At 48.7% G+C, this 18,342-nt stretch overlaps 1 protein-coding gene across 4 annotated transcripts in view; it reads right to left on the bottom strand.

Annotated features, from left to right (window-relative positions):
- SHROOM3 (shroom family member 3) overlaps window positions 1-18,342 on the bottom strand; it is a 60,065-nt gene that overhangs the window by 14,239 nt on the left and 27,484 nt on the right. For 3 of the 4 annotated variants that reach the window (XM_037392677.1, XM_037392686.1, XM_037392700.1), the window contains exons 3-7: window positions 16,191-16,322; window positions 10,104-13,362; window positions 6,951-7,027; window positions 2,339-3,250; window positions 758-1,276 (exon numbers count right to left, since the gene is read on the bottom strand). In XM_037392677.1, the coding sequence (XP_037248574.1) occupies window positions 758-1,276; window positions 2,339-3,250; window positions 6,951-7,027; window positions 10,104-13,362; window positions 16,191-16,249 (4,826 nt within the window). In that variant the 5' untranslated portion in view covers window positions 16,250-16,322. The remainder of the gene's footprint in view (window positions 1-757; window positions 1,277-2,338; window positions 3,251-6,950; window positions 7,028-10,103; window positions 13,363-16,190; window positions 16,323-18,342) is intronic. The other variant, XM_037392692.1, reaches the window with a different exon arrangement.

Here is an 18,342-nt window from a genome sequence, read left to right as displayed (position 1 = left end):
AGCGCTCCCTCTTTGGTACCTTCCCAGCGCTATTAACCACCAAGGAAAGGGCCGATTTCTGCCATCAGAGGGTGCATGTCAGCTGCTTTCCTCTCCCCTGCGCCAACGCTGTGGACATGTCCGCTAGTTAACAACTCCATAGAGGACTGGATCCTAGCTGAAGGTAAATCAGCACAGCTCTGCTGGTGATGGCTAGCCTGACCATCTTATCTGGCTTGGTGCATTACAACTTATTTCTGTATGGTTGCCCAGCTGTCATGTGGGAGTCTCTACCTCAAAAAAAGAATCACACTAGAGAACTTGGGCTGATATTTGCACCCCCCTGTAATAAGTAGGTGCCCTCATCCCTCCTTCCAAAATTTGGCCTCTCATTATCTTTCTGCCTGTCACTGTTTTGGTCCTGATTTTACTCTCATCTCTCTGTCACTGTCTGACTTGCTTCAGATTACAAAGGTTAAGAAAGCAAAATCAAATAACATCTCCACAGATGATTCATTTCTGCCTGTTACCAAGCTCTGCATCACTATCTACGCAGCCCAGCAAGGTGAGCTCAAAGGCCTCATATACAGCTGAGCTCATGAGAAAGGGCATTCAGAAGTGCCCTGCCAGTCCTCGCGCCTGGGAATTGAGAAACTCACTCTCCGCCAACATCCACCTATACAGATGCAAAAAATCCAGCACAGGCTTGTCCTTATAAGCAAGCAAGCAGCGAATCCTGCTGCAACATTAGCCCACAACTCAAACAAGCAGCGCTTACGTGTCATCTTCAATGGCTGTCCTGCTAGCTTTCTTCAGCGTCATCTTCCTTTTCATGTTGTTCTCCTTCAGCAAGCTGGTTCCACTGGGGAAAAGCCCTTCCATTAAGTCCATGGTTGTCTTCATTTTGGAATCCGGATCCAGGATATCAGCCAGAGACTTGTCTTTATGGACAATTTCTTTTGCTAGAGCCTCTGACTTAATATCCTCTGGGGTCTTTTTCTTTGTCTTCACTGGAGGTGCTGCGCTGAGTATCTCGGAGTCCAGGCTGCCATTTTCTGACTCTCTGGTGATGACTGCTGTCTCTCTGTGGTTGCCTTCAGGTTGAGTTACAGCCTGTCTATCAGCACTTTGAGGCCCTTCAGAAGAAGCAGGTAACGGGTGCTGCTTATCCACAGCAGATGGAGAGCTAGTCCTCTTTGATGCAGGTGGCAAGAGGGGCCAATTATTCTCACCAGTATTGGTGCCCAACCCTGGTATCTCCCTCTCAGCCAGGACTTTGGGAAAGCTTTTGAAGCTGCTATGGACAGAAAAATTCTGTGAGATGACGATAAATTTACCACACAGGACCATTGTGAACACATGGTGAAGGCCTACAACAAGTAGGTTTTCCTTCTCTCTCACTTATTTTTGCATCTTACTGTTCATTTCAACACAGAAAGGCCCACAGTATGTAGCTACTGGCACCAGAAGCATATTGACCCTTCAACCTGGACACTGCCATTTTGTTATTCCAACACAGAAAGAACCAGTGAGTGACAAGTCACTTTGTTTTCTGCTCAAAGGCTGGGGACGTTGCATCTCACCATCCTGAGCAGCCTATACTTATTTGTCCCCTGAATGTTGGAAAAGCCAACCACTACCACAGCCCTGTCCAGATTCTTCCCAGATGGAAATAAGAGCAGCTCCTCGGAGTGAGGGAAGCTGTGCTGTGTTAGACCAGCTGGGCACCTAGCCCAAAGTCCTATCCTTCAGGAAAAATTCAATATACAGTATGACTGTGACATATTTGTGTTGTTGCTTCTTGGCAGATGGTCACTGTTTCATAACAGCGTTATTTTGTGCCAGGTCTAAAATATATTCTAACTGTTTAGAAAAACCATAATGGATTTTCATAGCTCTCTCTCAAAAGCCAGTAACTGGAAGGAGTCAGCAGCCATTTTAATCCTTCATGCTGGCACGAGTAAGAAGCAACTCCACTGAAATCTGTACGGTAACTGCAGGGAGGAGACCAGCATAGTTTCTCACCCATAGCCCCCTTTGCCTTGCTGGCTAAGCACCTGCCACAGTGCATCTGTTGATGGGCTGTAAAGCTTTTTGCCTTCTTGCTTAGTGCCCTGACCTGGCCACATCGTTTGACAATGCTCGTGGCAGCCAGCGAAGTCTAGTGGCAGTGAGTCTGTCTGTCCCTCTCCCCTTACAACGCATGCACTCCTCTGCAAGCTTCCTGCACAGCTAGCAGCTGTGGGTAGGTCGTCATGGCACGCAGAGCTGCCATCAGTCACATTTGTCTGGAGCCCCGCATATCTTACTGTATATGGCCCTACAGCGCCCGAGATGCTGTGTTACAGCCCTCCCTTACCTCACTCTGGCCTCCTCTGTGAGCCTGGTGGATTTGTCTCCAGCTGTCCCATTCCCCTCAAGCGCCGCCGGTGGAGGGGGAGGTGGGAATTCCTCCGTGCTGTTTGCAGAAGTGCAAGAGCTCAGCTCAGGAAAAGGACGGGATGGCAGTGGGGGAGAGAAAGGTGGAGCAACTACACCCGGCTGGGAAGGCATGACAAACACCTCGTCATCTTCATCGTCCTGCAGCAATGGCGGGGGTGTGAGCTGCAGGGCCGACTCTGAGATGCGGAGATGGGTTGTTCCCTGGGGAGAAGGAGTCTCTGGGTCAGAAGAAGTGCTGCTCTGTGTTGGCAGGGACTGCCACCTGTGGGAGAACTTTGGCCCAGCTGCTGGAGGAGACACCGTAGCCCTTGGGTAGCTGTCCTTGACTGAATGAGCCCACACCACTTTAGGTGGGAGGGATCTGTGAAGTAGCCCAGCTTTCCTTCTCCACATCATTTCTTCTGCGGGAATCTCAGGGGATCTATCCTGGACAGCATCCAAAGACTGTGCCTGAATATTACCATTGCCCTCAGGGGGAGCGGCATCTCGTTTGGCATGGTGCTGTCTCAGAGCCTGGCCATCACCCACACTCTGGAAGTCTGAGGGAATCTGGGTGGGCGTATTAGGGGAGGACTGGCCAGATCCAGCAGTAAGGTTAAGGAATAAGGGTTTAAAGCCTTGCTTTTGCTCAGGATAGTGACTCCTTGCCTCTGTTGGGGATGGGACAAACGCAGAAGTCCTGCTATCTGGCCTGGAAAGTTCTGAGAGCTTGTGGTTCTCTGTCAGTGTGGCGGACCCGGTGACAACCTCGCTGCTGTGGTGAGGGTGGGGATAATAACTTGTGAACGCCCATTTTTCCGAGTGGCTTCTTTCTTTCTTGCTGAAAGACCTAAATACCAAGAGACAGACCACGATAAGATTAATAGTTAATCAATGAGCAAGAAAAGCTATTGTGCACCTCCTTAATTAGCAAATTATGCAACCGTATCAGAGGCCTGGGTCAGTGCCTGCTGATCCAGGTGAGGTGCAATTGTGCTTTGAAACTGGTAGTAAAATCCCATCTACTAATGCTAGGGACACAGAGCCAGATCCATTCCCCCTCACCATCTCTCATAATTTTCAGTGCGTGCTAGACCACACACACATGTGCACACACATAGCAAGCATCCCAGTAATAACTGAATAGAAAAAAAATTAGGAAAACCTAAGTGCCTGGCTTCCTTTCCAGCCTTGCTTTGATTTTTCTTTTTTTGTACAGATGGGGCTAGTAGCAACTGCTGTTAAGATAGACGACTTAACATTATCCACCATCAGTCCATTCTCAACTGCAGGAAATTTTAAGAATTTTAGCTTCACTTTGCTTAATGAATGTATCTGTACACCACTAAATCCCAATACACCTCCATCCACTGATCACACAACGATGCCAAATAAAGGAGAATTGATTTCAGTAAAGGAAATTTAACAAACTTATTCAGACCTCTGAAAGCTTAGAGCCAAATTTAGAATTAATAAAAAAGTTTAATGGGCTGGAATTTCCCATAATATTACCTTCTCCTTTCAGAAAGGTGCCATTAAAATGATTCAACTGTCCCTGAGAACAAAGCAAGGCCAAAAAAATGCACTATTTTGACCGTGAAGAAAAATAATTTAAAAAAGCTCTTAGAGCCTTGGTATCCTGTTAGAAAAAAAGAGCTCTTCTCGGATTGGCAGATGTTACAAAACCCAAAGCCCATACTCTTCAACTGCAAATGGATGTTAAGGCTGCAAAGCCAGCAGATTAAATTATTCCTTCCAGGTCTTCTAAGATCATCTCAATTGAGTCTGAGAAACAGTGTCTGGCCTTTGAAGTGAGGATCCTGCTCAGAATACAGTCAAACCCACTTGCCTGTATGGCTATTCAGCTGGAAAACAAAATGAGCAGTAATAATACCACTAGCAGATGTGAGAGAAGATGGCCAAAAACATGAACCCATACCACAAAACAATAAAATACAATAAAGCTCTCCTGCCAATATATTTTCTGTTCTTGAGATGCACTGTTCAAATAATCCAACACTGCCAATCTGTGATGTTTGCGACTTGGGCTGCAAATTTGCTCTCAGATGTACTGGTACAAAGTAAGTATAACTCTGTCAAAGACATGGGTCGTTCCAGCTTTATTCTGGTGTAACCGAGAATAGAATTTGGCAGCCTTTGCCTGGGGGTGGGGAAACTTTCCAGACAGACTGCTCTTGGTATGGTCTGTGGTTCCTGGACAGTAGCAATGTGTGTTCTTTTCAGATGCTCAGTGTTTGTCAGAAACGCCAGATGGTAATTCTCTAATTGAAAGATCTCTCCTACTGTGGAAGGAATTGTGGATTCTAAAACTGGTGGAGCAAGAACCGTTCCCAACAGTGCTTACGAGACAGCTGTTGTATGACACCTGGGGAGCAGCGCACGAGCACAGAGCGTAAGTCATGGAGCACATGCAACCAGACCAAGTGATTGCTGACCAGGGTTTCTGTAACTTCACCGTTTGACGTTTTTCCTCCTTGAGCAAGAGAAGTGGCAGGGGTGGTCCCATCTCCTCTCCAGCACATTAAGCAGCTGGGTCCCAAGGAAGCCTAGAAGCACAATTCCTACTGCCTGCTACTGCCTTCCCTGAAGGGCCTGTGCACGGAGCACGCTGCAGACAGCGAGAGGATGGTGATGGTCAGATGCGAGAGGACTGGCTAGAAATCAGCTGTGTTGGGCTGACAATCACAGGAGGCAGCAAAGACTTGCATTTCTTAAGGGATGGATTAAAGACCTGACAATAATCCCTTATGAACCAGACTGTGAAATACTCGCACTGAGGCCCAGGAACATTCAACAGTGCCTGAATAGGGGAACTCCTTCTGTGACTCATTGACACATGGGTAAGCTCCAGGTCTACCTGTCCCTTTCGGTCTGTGAAAGATTCAGATCCCGTTCTCAGTGAGAGTTAAATGTAAAACTTCTACCAGCTTCAGCAGCGCACGACCATAGCCCTCTAGCTTCCAAAACCCATACTTGTTCTCTTTCAGGTCATTTCAGGTGCACTAACATAAGAAAAATGACTTGGCAGCTAAGGCTCGTAGGGAAGGATTTGCAGTCTGTATAGTGGGACCCTGTGTCCTCAGAGCCCAGGGCTTTTTCCTGTCTTCTCCCATCCTTTTGTTTTATCTTCTGGGGCAATCCAATTCTGATCAAGAAAGCAACCTCACGTTCCCAGAAGAAATGTGTTTACAGAGCATGCAGGATGTGTATGCAGCAGAAACATCATAAAACTGTTAACACCAATAATCTTTGAAGCATGAAAATGAGAAACCTACATTTCGTGCCCCAGTAAACTTCAGTTTGGGTGTTCAATCCTGTTACTTGGAAAATAGGTTGGGGCCAGGGTGTGTGTGGGGTGTGTGTGGCGGGAAGAAAGCCTCAAGTAGTTATTGAGAAGAATGGTGAAATGCCATCTCTAGAAGAAATGGGGAGGCAGAATGAACTAAACCAGCTGTATTGTTCTCTTAGGGAAAAAAATGGAAAAAGTTATTCCAAATCAAAGTAAACGGGTGTGTTTTAAATAATCATTAAGGGATGTGCGTGAAGGCAGACTGAGTCTCTCTAAAACAACATTTATGTCTTCTTAGGGGCAAAAATGGCCAGCCACCCAGAACCAAGATCCAGCTAGACTAGGAGCCTTCCTCTACTCCTAGCTGAGTACTACTGACCCAGAGCTGAGGGGTGAGACCTTTGGAGACAGCGTTGTTAACTCCCACTATGACAACAGAGTGGGCTGACATCTACTGCAAGTTTGTGAGAAACGGAGCTCCTTTGTGAATAATTCTTTCGGTCCTTCTTGATGGTTTTTACTGTAATATGAGTTAGCTGTTTGGGCACTCAGAGCTCAGGGCAAACATCTATTTATTATTTCGATGTAAATACAGCAAGATCAACTTCAGTTCTAGTTAACTTCAAAACAATCCACTGCTAAGTGGATAGTTACATAAGTTCTAATAATATAGTTTTATGATTACACTTTTCTATTTTTAAGAAACATTTCTCTCTCCCCTGCTGCTGAACAAAATATCCTGTCTACCTAAAGGAAAACAGCCTCAAAGCAAGCTCCTAGTTCAGCAAGGTAAATGAAATCTCCTGGTTTTAATCCACACAAATGTTCGCTTGCTTTTGGGGATGCAGCATCCTGGACTGGAGAATACCAGAGCGGGACATCAAGGTATTTTTCCTTTAGAATCCTTCAGTTATGACAGCATCTGGATGTAAGTTCTAACAGCAGATCAAACACATTTTGGAAGTTAAGTAACTGGAAATCTGCTGCAGAAACATGGTCCAAGTGACACGAGGAGGACTTGATAGTGAATTAACGTCTATCGTGAAAAAAAGGGTTCACAGCAACTTACTCCTCCTGACTCTGCCAGTCACAGCACACCCACAACTGTGTCCATGCAGATGTTTTCTTTAGTTTGTCATGATCCATCTGTTTATATAGACAACACAGGACAACTGCTGCTGGCAGCAGGATGGCAAGAGCCGATCCTGCAGTGACAAAGGGGACATTAACATATACCCACCTGGCTCCTGCGCTGATCACATAGAAAGGATCTCTCACCATGGGGCCAAATTCACTGCTTTCCCTTCTCAGCAGGTCCTGGAGGGCAAAGACAGTATTAGCAGTGAGCAGAAAGCGAAACAAAATAACAAAGCACTGATGCTTCCTAGAAAGAAGAGAGCACAGCTTGTGCCATATACACATGGGTGGAATACTCCAGCATGGCTTACTGCTCTCCAGCACCCTCCTCTTGCTTAGAGGACCTGTCTGCCTTTTTCTGATGGACTGCGGACCAACAGGCAGACTTATTCAGAAAAATGTTTTTTTAAAACCTCTCAGCAAGTCCTTGACTCTTCTAAAAACATGCTGAACAGTATCAGTGGGATCTGGGTGTTCACCTCTGTTCTACATGCAAGAAGAAGCTGAGACATCACTGAAGCAGCCTTAACCGGGGAAGCTAAACAGTGAACAATCTGTGCCAAAACAGGACTGAAGCGCTGCAGAGATACTGAATGCCACAAAAGCTGGACACTCCAGCCACAGGCAGAGGTGCTGAAAACCATCACAAAGTCTGGCACTTGGTTCTTTTGAAAACCAAAGGGCAGGAACTACCTCTTCTTTAGGCATTTCTGTCATCTAATACCAGATAAATTTTGCAGCTGAAATGCCTCTGTGAATCTGACTCTCTTTGCCCTAGAGCTCCCACCATCGGACACCAGGCTATTATGAGACATGAAAGCAAATGCTCAGCCTGCTTTTGAAGAGGCTGGTATTTTCTCCCGTACGATCTCTCCAGCAGAAAGCATTTCACTGCCCCCTTCCCCACACCCTTAGTAATTTGCTTTTTTGGTCAGTGCTGCTGCAGAGGGAGAGAAGCACAGATCTTGATTTAGGAGCCTGGGAGCTGGGAGATATGCAGGCTAAGACAGACTAAAAAGCAGAGAGGAAGGAAGGCTGAGAATGTGTTCTGAAGACTGAGCGCTAATAATTCCATATGGCTATCAAATTCTTTATATCTTTGAACAAATCCCTACAGTGACAGTGCAACGTGATTTATATGCAGCCTGAAAGAAACATTAGACACGGTACACCAGGCCCTGAAAAACATACAGTGAGGCAGAGAAGTTTGCTGCTAAACTGGAAATAAACATTACCTACAAAAAATGGGAAAAAGGCCAAAAATAAAAACTTTTACAAAATTAAAAATCACCTTTTTGCTTTGGCTTTGTCCCACACTTTCATAGCTGTGGTTTTGTATTGGAGACAGATCAGAAACAAACGTAATTAAAAGAGCTCTTAAACATATACTTCCCTTTCAAATAGACACTTATGGATTGATGTACATGTTGGAAGTCAAACATGCTTTCTTGAATTAGGATGTAAGAACAGGATTTTCACAAGTCCCTTGATGCCTATGGGCCTAAATCCTCATTCCAGAAGTGGATACAGCCAAATTGCTCTGGGAAACAGCAGTAAGGGCTCTCTCCCCTCTTCTACACTTGAGCTAAGACCCTGTGAGCGGGTCTGCAGTGCTGTTCATCATCTTCCTCGAGTTAGCTTCCAACACACAGAAACCCTGGTTTGGCTGCTGAACATATGCAAGATTAAAAATGAGCCAGCAAGAGGGAAATTAGGATCTCAAGAGCTGTCCCCTATCTGTCCCCTGCCCGAGAGAGTAGGCTGGGTAAAAATGAATTAGGGCTGCTCATCGTCCAACCTGTCACTAAGAAGCACATTTTGGTGATTTTTCTCTTTCTGGATGCCTGGTTTTGTTGCCACTCTCACTGTTTCAGGAGGCAGAGAGAGTCGCAGCTTGGCCCTCACCCTAACTCTTTCTAAGGACTGTCCTCTTGCTGAATGCAAGGCTTCATGATCAGCAAGTGTGAAAAATTGCACAGATGAGTCTGATGCCTGCCTGGTGTGGAAAAATACTGATGATGGGATGAGATGGGAGTGGTTATGGAAATGCATTCTGGTCACTTGATATTCACAAGCTGCTTTTTTAATTCTCTCTATTTAAAAATGTAGCGTGGGATCCGAGGTCTGTTGAGGGAGGACATTTAGAATGAAGCACACAATAAGTCTGGGAGGATGGCTCCTTCCCCCACATCTCAGTTGGGCTTGTTTCTGAGATGTTGCCCAGACCCTCCTTTATAGTACTTAGTACCACTTTGTTGCACCTAGATAATCTGTTCTGGGCTGGTAGCAAGTGCAAGAGTAGCAGATGTCCTGGATCTCAGCTGCCCTGTAAATATGTGAGACTGTCCAAACACTCAGACTATTTGCAGTGAGGAGCCTGTCCACACATTTTGGTTGTTTCCTCTCTCTCCCTGTGACGAATAGAGCCTGGCATGGAAACAGCGATGCAGCAGCAGACCCATCGCCGCTGTAAATCTGTGCAGCTCGATTAGCTGCAGTTACCTAAATAGGTCTGAACAGATTTCAGCCAGCTGAAAAGCTGATCTGGGCAGTTGTTCTTTAAGAAGTTAGCCTGTTTCTGCTATTTACCATCATCAGAGTCAGTTGAATTCCCCACTTGTGACATCAGTGCAATGTTCCCAACCACCAAGCAGGGGACATGGAAAAAGCGGCCAGGGTCTCCACAAAGTTTTCCCTGCAATGTTTCCTTCCAGGGCCGGAGGCAAAACGTAACAGTTACTTAGCCGCGCCTCTGCTGAGCATCTCCCAGCTCTGTCAGTCACAGTGGGAGCCAAGGCAATTTCAAGCACCCTTTAATCTTCTCTACTTTGCACCAGGGAAGTGGGCCAAGGCAGAACAGCAGCTACAGCTTATCACTACCTTAACGGTACACCCCACCAGAAAGGTGCTCAGCGCTTCTCAGGTGATGCTGACAGGTAAGAACAGGACACCTCAGATGGGATGTCCACAGCAGCAAGAACACACACACATCTACCAGCATATGCACTGAAATCGCTGAAATAGCCCCAGCAGTAAAAAAGCTGAACAGAAGCGGTACCCTGCCAGCAAGCATTTAAAACAGCATGTTGGTAATTTAAATGCAATAAACTGTCTCTATCTCAACATGCATTTAACCTCATTCTAACCAATGGAGTAATTGCCGTGACTGAACATCAGCCTGTCCTCCGACATCCCCCCTCATTCCCTGGTTCAGAGAGCCCTGCTGGCCTGCACACACAATCCGGCTTCCACATACCTGGTGTTTCTTATCTGCCGTGGGAGATGATCTGGAACGTACATGCACAGGGACTGTCTGATTGTCGTACCTATCAAGCAAGTCTTCTACAGACACTGATTTCCCAGATTTCCTGGCAGTGGAGGGTGTTTCGAAGACCTGCTCCTGCTTCCTGTAGCGAGGCTGGCCCTGCATGCTCAGCGGGTCTGTCTGTGTGCCTCTGGTGAGCTCCACTTTGGCTCTGTAATCCCGGCACCTCTCTGGTTTTGGTCGGCTTATGACCGAGCTGTCCTGGTGCCCTGTCTTCTCATCTCCACTCATATCGAAGCAGCCCATCAGCCCAGGAGGAAGGGTAGAAGATATCCGCCCCGTCCTGGATATCCGCTCTATGGACTCCCTCCGGCGGTAAAGGTTCTGGTCCTGGAGGGAATTCATGCTGGAGGCAGATGAAAGGCTCTGGCTGTCTGGGCCACCTGCCTGTAGGTAGGAGCTGTGGGAGCGCTCCCTCAGCAGTCCAATATCTTGTGAGGATGGCCGTCTCCCTGTCTTGCGCTCGATGTAGTCGGCGAGGGCATTCTGCTGGAGTTGCTTGAGCTCCGGCTTGGAGAGGCTGGCGGTAGAAGAAGCTTTGCTGTCCCTTTCAAAGATCTTACGCCGGTCAGCCACTGTATTCTCCGGGAAGACAAAATGGATGCTTTTCTTCTGGAAGGAGAAGGGCGATGGCTCCCCATCAGAGATGCCCACTTCATTCATCTTCTCTGGCTCTGAGTAAGACCGCTTCTTCTGCTCTGCTGTCAGCCGCTTTCGGCCCCCGATGCGCAAGATGTGCTGTGTCTTGGCGTAGTCCAGAGCAGAGAGGCTGCTTTCTGTTGGTGTGATACTGTGCCTCTCCTTCGGGGTGTGGGGAGATGCTGCCATGCTCCTCGTGCCCACGTGGGCCGAGGCAGGCCTCTGGGTCATCCTCTTGTGTGCACTCCCGAACGGGGGGCTGATGCGACGGAAGGAAGTGGCCCTCAGCACCCTGGACTGAGCATCTTTAATGCTGTTCCTGTAGGCCCTGTTAAATGGTGTGTCCAGCTGCGACCCGTGGGCATCCTGGACGTTATCCTTCCAGAGGATCTCTTTCTCAGGCTCACCTCCCAGCTGGAATGTGCTTTTACTTCTCGGTAGCTGAGCCGCCTTTATTTGCACCTCATTTTCAGGACACAGGCTGTAGTATTCGCTAGGTCTTGCCTGCTTCACTGAAGCTGCCATCCGCAGCTCTACAGGGCGCCAGTCAGCCTCTTCCAGCTTCCCATTCCTGATGGAGGGGCTGGAGACCCTGCCTGGCTCACTGGGCAGCTGGCCAGGCTCGTGGAGCTTGCTCCGCATGTCCTCCAGGCTGTGCAGAGAGCACCTTGTGCTGGAGGGCTGGCTCGTCCTGCTCGGCCCGTAGTGCTGACCGAAGCTGGGAATCCCAGCACTCTGGGGCCGGTGACTGCTTTGTTCTCGCTGCTCAAACTTGCTGACCTTCTCCAGCACCGAGCAGCGGGGCTTGCTGGCATCTGGTTTGCCGTAGGGAAAGCTTTGGGCGCTGCTAGAGCTAAGGCGACTCCTCCCAAAATCAGAGGTCTTTGGCTGCTGCGGAGAAGGGGGCTCTTCACACTTTGGCTCGGCAGCATGGAATGGAGTGATGCTTGTGTCCTCCTCCTCCTGCCTCGCAAAGGCCTGTGGGTCCACATCACTCCACTGTTTGTGCTCCTGTCCCCTGTGGTCCTTCTCTTTACTGCTGCTGCTCAAGAAGGACAGTTTGGTGCTGGAATAACCCTCACCTGGTTGCATCTCTTTTAGCTCGGAGCTGCTTTGCCTCCTCGAGCTCTCTGGGATGTTCTGCAAGGAAGAGAAGCCATACTGCTTGGGCTTGCTGTGACCCCACTGGTGGTGAGCAGCAGTGTCTCTCTCATTTATCTGTGCATTGCCATTTTTGTCCTCCTGGGATTCAGCCGCCCAGTCCTCTTTGGGCTGGTAATGGGTTTTTCTCTCACTAGCATCCCTCAGCTGGGGCTGCGGAGCTTGAAAAATGTGTTTGGAGGCCTGTACAGTACTTGCGGTCTCTCGGTTGCTGTGTGCTACCTTGTAAGGGGGTAACAACTCCTCCTTTCTCGAGGTGGTCAGGCAGACTTCTGGGCCTGCCAGGCTAGGAGGTTTTTGTGGGAGAAGCTTTGCTGCAGCATCGTGCTTTCTCTCAGCTGCTGGGGGCTGGTAGAAGATGGTTGCTCTGTTTGTAGTGCTTTGGTTTCCATTCTCATCAAAGCCCAGGGGGGTGCTGCTGGTTATGGCCTTGTCGTAAGAGACTGGAAGAGGCGGAGGGTACCCACTTTCTTTGGCCAGAGCTGGATAAAGCGTCCCATTATTGCTTGCAGAAGGCTGGGGCACCTGGGCGTAGTGCGGCTCTGGGGAAGGTACTGGGTAGACACCAGTAGGCAGCAGGGGCTGCCCTGGTTGAGCTGGCTGGGAGTAGCTCTGTTTGGGCTTCATGGTGGGGCTGCTCTCCGGACTCTTCTCCACCACAGTGTGCAGATGTCCTTCTCCAAAGGGGGTTTTCAGCAGCGGCCCCTGGGGTAGGGTGCTGACAAGCTGTGGCCAGGTCCCTTTTGGCTGGGTGCGACCAGGCTTGTTCAGATCAAGGCCAGTGCATGAGCTGGGCCTCTCGTGATGTCTGATGGCTGCGTAGCTGTCGCTGCGAGTGGGAGGCAAGGGAGGTCCCTTGGGCAGCTGGCTCTTGCTGTCCAAGGAGCCCTGGCCAGGCTGTGCCCAGGACGGAGCTGCGTTGTGCCGGCTGAAGCCGTGGAGTCTGCCATGGCTGCGACCGTCCAGCGAGGCCCGGCCCTCGCAGCTTGGAAGCAAGGCGGAGGACTTCACCTCATACTCCTCGGAGATCCCTTGCTGGGCATCATAGACTGTCTTGACATACCTGATGTCAGCTTGCCTCATCCCATCTTGCAGGCCACCTCGGGACTGCATGCTGTCTGTGGAGCAGGAGTGCTCCTTGCTGAACAACGGAGCGGGATACTCAGGGATGCTGGAGTTGGTGGAGAAGGAGCTGTAGGCAGAGTCTCTCTTGCTGTGGAGGTGCGAGAGCTGGTCAATGCTGTTGCTGGATTTGGCAGGGGACAAGTGACAAGGCTGGTAGCCAGCAGAGGAGTGGTCCAAGCTCTCCATGCTGCCCCGGGAACTGTACTGATCAGGACTTCTCCTCAGGTAGCCATGCTCAAAGCCAGAGAGATCACTGGTCGAGGAGCTGGGGAAGAGCGAGAGAAGAGTAAAAACCCACTGTCAGCAGAGGAGAGGCACAACAACTTATAAAGTGAGCTCAGAAGGAAGTTGTTTAGTTTTGAGATGAAAACCCATATTTGGGCCTTGCTCCATCCCCTGTTTGCAGTCATCCCAGTTCACAAAGAGGAACTGCTTGACATTGCAACACATGGCTCTTATTTACCACAGAAGGGTGGGAGGGAAAGACAGTGCATCCCTGGAGCCAGAGAGGATCAATCCCACCCATCAAACCTATCCAAAGCACTTGGAAAGCTGAATGAGTGCTGACGCCACTGAGGAGGAGGAGAGGAGCACAAGAGGCATTCTGGGGAGGGGGGGGAATCTAATCTCTTTCTTTTTTCCCCATTTCATTTCTTTTTATGGAGATGAAGGCTATGCCCTGGCAGGCTTCCTGGACATTCAGCTGCCCCAAGGATAGTTTGTTTGCTGCGAGAAAACTAAACTGACAAGACAGAGAAGAGATGCATGTGTTTGTGTGTGGAGGCAAGTGGGGGTGCAACAACAGAAACAGATTGAGAATGCCCCAAAAAGTCTTCACAGCCACCTCCTCATGCAGCACAGCAGCTGCAGGTACACCTTGGCACCTGCTCTGAGATACATGTGTGTCAAGAGGACTCGTGGCCACCAGAGATGTGCTCAAAATGAAGGATATTCAGACATTTATCAGCGTAAAGGGAGCTCCTTGTGCTGCCCACAGTTCTTTTTACACCTCACAAGGGGATATCACAAATGTATGTGGAGTTTCCCCTGGCTAATCTCTCCTCCCAGATTCAAGCAGGTACACTGAGGATGGGGGAGCATAGCCTGAGGATTTCACTTTCCTTCCCTTTGTTCCCAGCTCCCCTCCCTTAGATACCGCTTTCTCTAGTTGCTTGTGCAACTACATGGACCGTCCTGGCAGAGCCACAGGAAAGCACCAGGAAAGGAAAGCCTGCTGTCCCACGCGAAGGGCAGCAGTGCAAGGCTCAGAGCTGGAAGCAGGACTAGAGAGGAGCCTGGGTTTGCCAGAGTGCAAGCTGCAGCCTCAGCTGGCACAAGGAGAGGCAAACTCTGTTTCTGCATGCTGTGCTCCACCCGGGTAACAAAACCAAACCTGCTCCATGCAGTGAGGGAGCTGGGGATGCACGGCAGCCCTGGGAATCAAGGAGGCAGCAGGTGTTGTGGGTAACTCCCTCCCTAACAAGTGCCTGCTGAAGAGCTTAAAGCTTGCTGGGATCGTATCCCAGCCGTGGTCACTTCCACCCTGCTGGATTCACACCCACAAGCCCAAGGGACAGACAGGGTGGAAGGAGGGTGCTACGAATGAGGAAGGGCAGAAGGAAGCCTGCCTGCAAGGGGAAAAAGCAGCAGCTCTGCAGAGAGATGCAGAGGAACACAGACACAGGCAGAAAGAGATATGGCAAATCTCAGGATAGAGCTGGTTTACTCATTTAAATGAACCACTCTATTTTAGTTTCAAATAAATATCTCCCTGGCAATGCCCAGCACAGCCCTGGCCAGCTGGCCACTAGATGTTCCCCGTGCTCCCCTTCAAGCACCCAGGAGACAGAGCCGAGCTGCCAAAGGCTCTGCCAGGAGCTGCAGCGGGGAAGCAAAGCCTCTCGGTGGAAAATGAATATGCTACAGCATCATCTGTGCTACAGGCCAGAGACAAACATGGGTTTTTTCTGCAACCATCTCCTCACTTTTCTTAATGTTCTGTTTTCTCCCCTCTGTCGAGGCTCAGTCTCGCCTGTAGAAGAAATGTTTAAATCCCAGTGGCTATAAGGAGAGTTTACAAAACTCACATGGTGCTTATAGTTTACTATAAGGAGAGTTTACAAAACGCAGCCAAAACCAGCTGTGCCTCATATGACCTTCTTATAACAGCAGTAAGGTTACTAATTTAGCCTTTTGGGGACTGATAAACGACTGCACTAACTTCTAAGAGAAACAGCCATGCACATACAGTTATGATAAAGCTGACCCCTGCAGAAAGTGATTGCCAAACCCAGGAAATCCCTCACTGAACTTCTCACCCTGGGAGTATCAGTGGTGATGCACTTCTGTCGGCTGCTCCTGAGAGCGGCTCAGTTATGCTGATGGGCACCGTTGCCCTGCTACCTACACCCTTTTCTTCCCCTCCCCCTTTTTTTTGAATAGGCTGATTTTGACTTTGGATTTCTTTTTCTTTGCTGGGGAAACAATCATACTGCATTTCTACATGGGGCCAGTGCGCAGGATGTAGAGCAGGGCTCCAGCTCCTGCATCCAGATCCACAGAAAGCTGCATTAACATCCTGACAGTGTGAGCTCCCATCTTGGTGGGAAGGGGGATTTTTAAAGCAATTAATTTCCTAGCTGTTAGCCACTTCAGAGAGCACTTAATGGAGGAAAGCACATCTACTTTATCTGGCTAACCAAACAGGAACCGAAGCCTTCCTAACTCTAATCCTAACCCTGGCTGTCTATAAACCCGTCCAGCTGTATGGAGGCAACTGGTAACATTTTTCCACCACATGTTTTGTCCCCTTCTTTCACTCCTGTGCTCTAGATTTAGGCCCTGATCTTGTAGTCAGTACCATCAGGGTACATCCTTGGACATGCGGCAGAGCCTCCCTGAAGCCAGCATGACACTGGAAACAAGGAAGTACATAGGACTGGGGGACTAGTTTAGAGGCACGCTAGCTTGGGAGCCAGATTTCTACACCTGTGGGAGATATGTGAAAACAGGGCAAATGATGCTAAATTAAAAACGCACACTGCTTTACATCTCTGCCTTTGCGGCACAGGAACACCGCTGTATAGTGCTTACCTGGAGTGGTAGGACTGATACCAAGGGGTTCCAAGCATACCCTGAGATATTTGCATCATGCTGGGATCGGGTTGGTTCTCTGCAAGTTTGGTTGAATGCCAGGAGTGAGGACGGCCTGGAGTTTCACTCCGCCTAGGTAAAAGCAGAAGGATTTTGCACATTAGCAACAGGCCAGCTCTTCCAAGGATGATGAACGGGAAGTAACACCGACGGCCACATTTAAAATTGCTGGTGTTCACTTCTGTTTCACTGCTACATTCTTGTCTCTTCCAAGCGAATCAAGCACTAATCACACACTGTTCCTGACGTATTCACACAACACGCTCCCCCTCATTTTTGCAAGGCAACAGGCACAGGCAGACAAGCGGGTTATCATTGAATGCGGGGGTCTTCCCCTCTACCTCCTAGCAGAAGCCTTACCCCTCTGGGACGAGCCTGGGGGCCCATTCCCAGGGATCAATTTACAGGCTGGGCTGCATGCAGACTCCCACAGGATGCACCAAGCAGGGCGGCTGCATGTAATTCTTACGGATGGACTTTTCTCAAAAGCTTCCCTTCATTTTAAAGTGACGGCTGGCAAAGTCATTTAAAGAACCAAATACCATGAGGGGGTGGAAGCCCGCACAATGCTGTTTAGATCTCTCCTCAGCGCTGACAAAAATGCAGGAGAGATATGACAACCAAGTGCCAGCAATGTGCACCCTGCACATCTCCCAGGGCCTTGCAGGCTGCCAGCTGTCCCCCCTGTGAGCTTGGGTGCGGTAGCCCCAGCACAGCACGGCTGCCCTTCGGCTGCTTCAGTCACCTACGCTAAGACCTGCCTCCATCAGCTTTTGGGAGAAAAAAAACAAACGACAACCTTATTTAAAGCACATAACGGTGCAATGGAAAGTCAAAGCAGGAGATTAGCAATCAAGTACCCTCAACATGCCACATCCTCCCCCTGCTTTCCATGGGGGATCTCTCCCCCTGCTGTAGTACTCATCTCCACAGTTTCTAATTCTTCCTGTGAGAATGAGGAGCAGCACCGGACCTGTGTACCACTGAAGTCCCAAATAAGACAGCCTGCGGGACAACCTTGACTACCTATAAAGCATAAATGCAAGAGAAGGATATGACACGTCTTTAAAAGTGTTTGTCTCACTGAAAATCTCACAGTACAGCGTGTCCTGAATGAGTAAGTAAATAGATAAAAATGCCCTATGCAGATGTAAACCAGACACCGAAAGAGGACTCTCCTAGGATGGCCTAAGATTGTGAAAAGAAATGATACAGAGAAATGTACAAGGCAAAAAAAGATTGCTAGGGTCAGATCCTCTACTAGCACAAGTTAACATTGGCAACAGCCAACGTTCCACGACATGGAAAAGCATATGCAGAAAATGAGAGGTAGAGCCATTTCACCAGTAGTTTTTCCATTTAGATTGCAGAAGCACAGGTCATTCTCTCATCATCAGCTAAAAGAAGAAAGAAAAGGGGTATTCTTTCCTTTTAGCATTTGTTGTGACAGAATTGTCTTAAGGAAAGCTGAACTGGAGGTTTACAGAGGGTGAGCTGAATTGAGCACTGCTTTACCATTACATGTGTAGGTGCGTTTAAAACAGCGCGCTTTTGTTAAGCTCCTTGCCTAGAGAAACAAGGAGGCTAAACACTGCCGGATGGGAAGTTGACAGAACTGTTTCTTAAGAATAACCCGCTTTCTTGCCTTCTCTGTTGCAGAGATTTAAAAATTCTCTTTGTACTACCAAGTAGTATGAGCCTCCAGTATTATCTTTTTTTGCTTGGGAAAGCACGCTGAATGACACAAGCAAAGCACGTTACCCCTTGATTTGACCAGTAAAAAGCTGCAAGGGAGCTGCATAGCCCATCTTCTGAGCCACAGGTATTTAAAACCCTTTTGGTGGATATCCTTGTAATAATACAACACATGGACAGCAAAGCTGTGAATTTAAGTCAGAAGACATGCCATACCAGCTCAGTGAGGGATAACCTTGCATTGTTTCCACACCTACCTGATCCTGGAAATGTGGATTAAGGGTAACTGAATCTTAGCCAAGCTTAAGCCAAGAGAGGAAGCGCTGCAGTACACATGATCTCCAGCTCATGTTGCAGACTCACACAGGTGATCTCCAAGGAGGTGGCAAGATGGAAG

This window comes from Falco rusticolus, chromosome 1, assembly GCF_015220075.1.
Source record: "Falco rusticolus isolate bFalRus1 chromosome 1, bFalRus1.pri, whole genome shotgun sequence".
NCBI classification, from domain to species: domain Eukaryota; kingdom Metazoa; phylum Chordata; class Aves; order Falconiformes; family Falconidae; genus Falco; species Falco rusticolus.
This window is presented reverse-complemented; position numbering and strand designations above follow the sequence as displayed.